A 2,185-nucleotide genomic window follows, 5' to 3' on the forward strand; every position below is an offset into this window, starting at 1 on the left:
ATAATGTACTGTAACTGTACAGTCTCAAAGTTTGTGTGCTCATGTACTTTGTTGAATTGTCATCTATGTGTTTAAATAGTGTGTGTATATGTAACAGCACTCACCGATGCACTTATTCTTACTGTACTCTACTGTTTTTAAACTGTTCTTTAAATTGTCCTAAAACTGTTATCGCTTTAAAACTTAAAATTGTTACCATGTTGTAAGTCGCTTTGGCTAAAAATGCGTCAGCCAAATGTAATTTAATGTAATGTAATGTAATATGTAGATGTAAAGAAATAGTCTCATTCTTTTGCAGCCCCCATCAGTAGCACATTTGCGTGCCACCCTGCATTATGCAAAACCTGAGCAGCGTTCAGATTAACGTCACGTCTGACCGGAGCCTGACGGTAATCGTGAAGGTGTGCGTGGTCATCCCCATCTTCAGCATCTTCCTCTACTTCATCATCCTCATGCTGCACACGTTTGCGTCACACCGGCACTTCCTGGAGAGCCCACGTTACATCCTCTTCACCTACATGCTGGCCAACGACACGCTGCAGCTGTTGACCTCTGTGCTCCTCTTCCTCTTCGTCATGGCACAGGTCCTTATTGTTGTTATTGTTGTTGTTGCTGCAGCCATTGTTGTTATTGTTGTTGTTGCTGCAGTCATTGTTGTTGTTGTTGTTGCTGCAGTCACTGTTTTTGGTTTTGTTGTTGTTGTTGCTGTTGCAGTCATTGTTGTTGATCTGTGTCTGTCTGCTGTTGCAGGTCTCATACTGTATTTATTTGTTAACTTATTTGATTTTATTTGTATATATTTAGTACAGCACTTTGGTCAGTGAAAGTTCTGTTTAAATGTGCTTCTTAAATGAATTGTTTTTGCTTTGCCTGCTAGGTAAAATTCGCGCTGGTCTTCTGCGCGCCACTGCTCTTCTTCTCCACGGCCACGTTCCTCAACACGCCGCTCATCCTGGCCGTGATGTCGCTCGAGCGCTACGTGGCCATCTTCTACCCAATGCGCCGTCCAGCCGCCTGGCGCGCCGACCGCATCTGGCTCATCATCCTGGCCATTTGGCTGCTCAGCTGCGTGCAGCCCGTGGTGGACTTCGTCTTGAGCAAGCCGCGCAGCGCCGCCGACGTCCTCACCACGCCGGTGCAGTGCAAGACCGCCGTGCTGAACGTGTCGCCGGCGCAGATGCTCTTCAAAGTTGCGCTGAACGCGCTCTTCTTCGCCGCCGTCGCCGCCGTCATCCTCTTCACGTACGTGCGCATCCTGCTGGGCACGCGCACCATGCGGCAGGACCGGGCGTCGGTGTCCAAGGCCCTGCACACGGTCCTCCTCCACGGACTCCAGCTGCTGCTGAGCACCAGCGCCTTCACCATTCCCTTCACCGAGCACCTGATCGTGCTGCACGTGGGCTGGCTGCGCGAGCACATGTCCTTCCTCAACTACGTCAGCTTCGTGGTCATGCCGCGCGTTCTCAGCCCGCTCATCTATGGCCTGCGCGACGAGAGTCTGCGCACGCACATGAGGCGCTCGCCGCTCTGCTGCTCCGCCAGGGGTTGCGGGTCAAGCAAAGTCGGCCACAGGGGGTCAAAGGGCAACAGCCCGGGAAAGTGATCAGAGGCTCTCACTGCTTTTACTTCTGCTGCTTTGACTTCTGTTGCTTTGCATTGGAAGAGTGTGTGCTATCCATTCAAATGTATTTTAACTAAAAATGACTGTTGTCTGTGGGGGTATTACAAAATGGAAATGTACACATGCGCAATGTCTTGTGATATAAGCTACACTGTAGTTTGACCAGTGGATTCTCTCAGATGGTGTCACTGTAAACTATTACATAATGATGTGTAAGGACATCCATAAGAATTTCTGTAAATCCTTGTGTAAACATGTTGTCATTTTGACAGCTTGCTGTCTGACATTTGTTGAGCAGTGAAAAATACAATTGGAGTTGGAGCGCTTTTGAACATACTGTACTCGTGTGCCGTCTATTTTGTGGGTTATTCTGTATGACAAGTACATCTAACCCTGTTATGGGTTATGGCTGTAATTATAAAAATGTAAGTCATGCTTTTGTTTGTTTCTTTTTTTAATTAAATTATTTGCCATTGTTTTCTTTCTTGTGCTTCTTATTGTTGGTGACATCTGTCACCAAACCTGTTAATTTAACTTTGTGTACTTTTTCCTCTTTAACTGATG

At 47.2% G+C, this 2,185-nt stretch overlaps 1 protein-coding gene across 1 annotated transcript; it reads left to right on the forward strand.

Annotated features, from left to right (window-relative positions):
• The first annotated feature begins 335 nt into the window (after positions 1-335).
• Positions 336-1,603, forward strand: or95a1 (odorant receptor, family 95, subfamily A, member 1). The gene is made up of 2 exons (XM_076283093.1): positions 336-584; positions 878-1,603. The coding sequence occupies exons 1-2, from the start codon at positions 336-338 to the stop codon at positions 1,601-1,603; spliced, it is 975 nt and encodes a 324-aa protein (XP_076139208.1).
• Positions 1,604-2,185: the final 582 nt, after the last annotated feature.

This window comes from Alosa pseudoharengus, unplaced genomic scaffold (assembly GCF_046254945.1).
Source record: "Alosa pseudoharengus isolate Yale_2024_CS ecotype anadromous, Long Island Sound unplaced genomic scaffold, YU_APseudo_1.1 YU_APseudo_1.1_scf_13, whole genome shotgun sequence".
In the NCBI taxonomy this organism is placed as follows: domain Eukaryota; kingdom Metazoa; phylum Chordata; class Actinopteri; order Clupeiformes; family Clupeidae; genus Alosa; species Alosa pseudoharengus.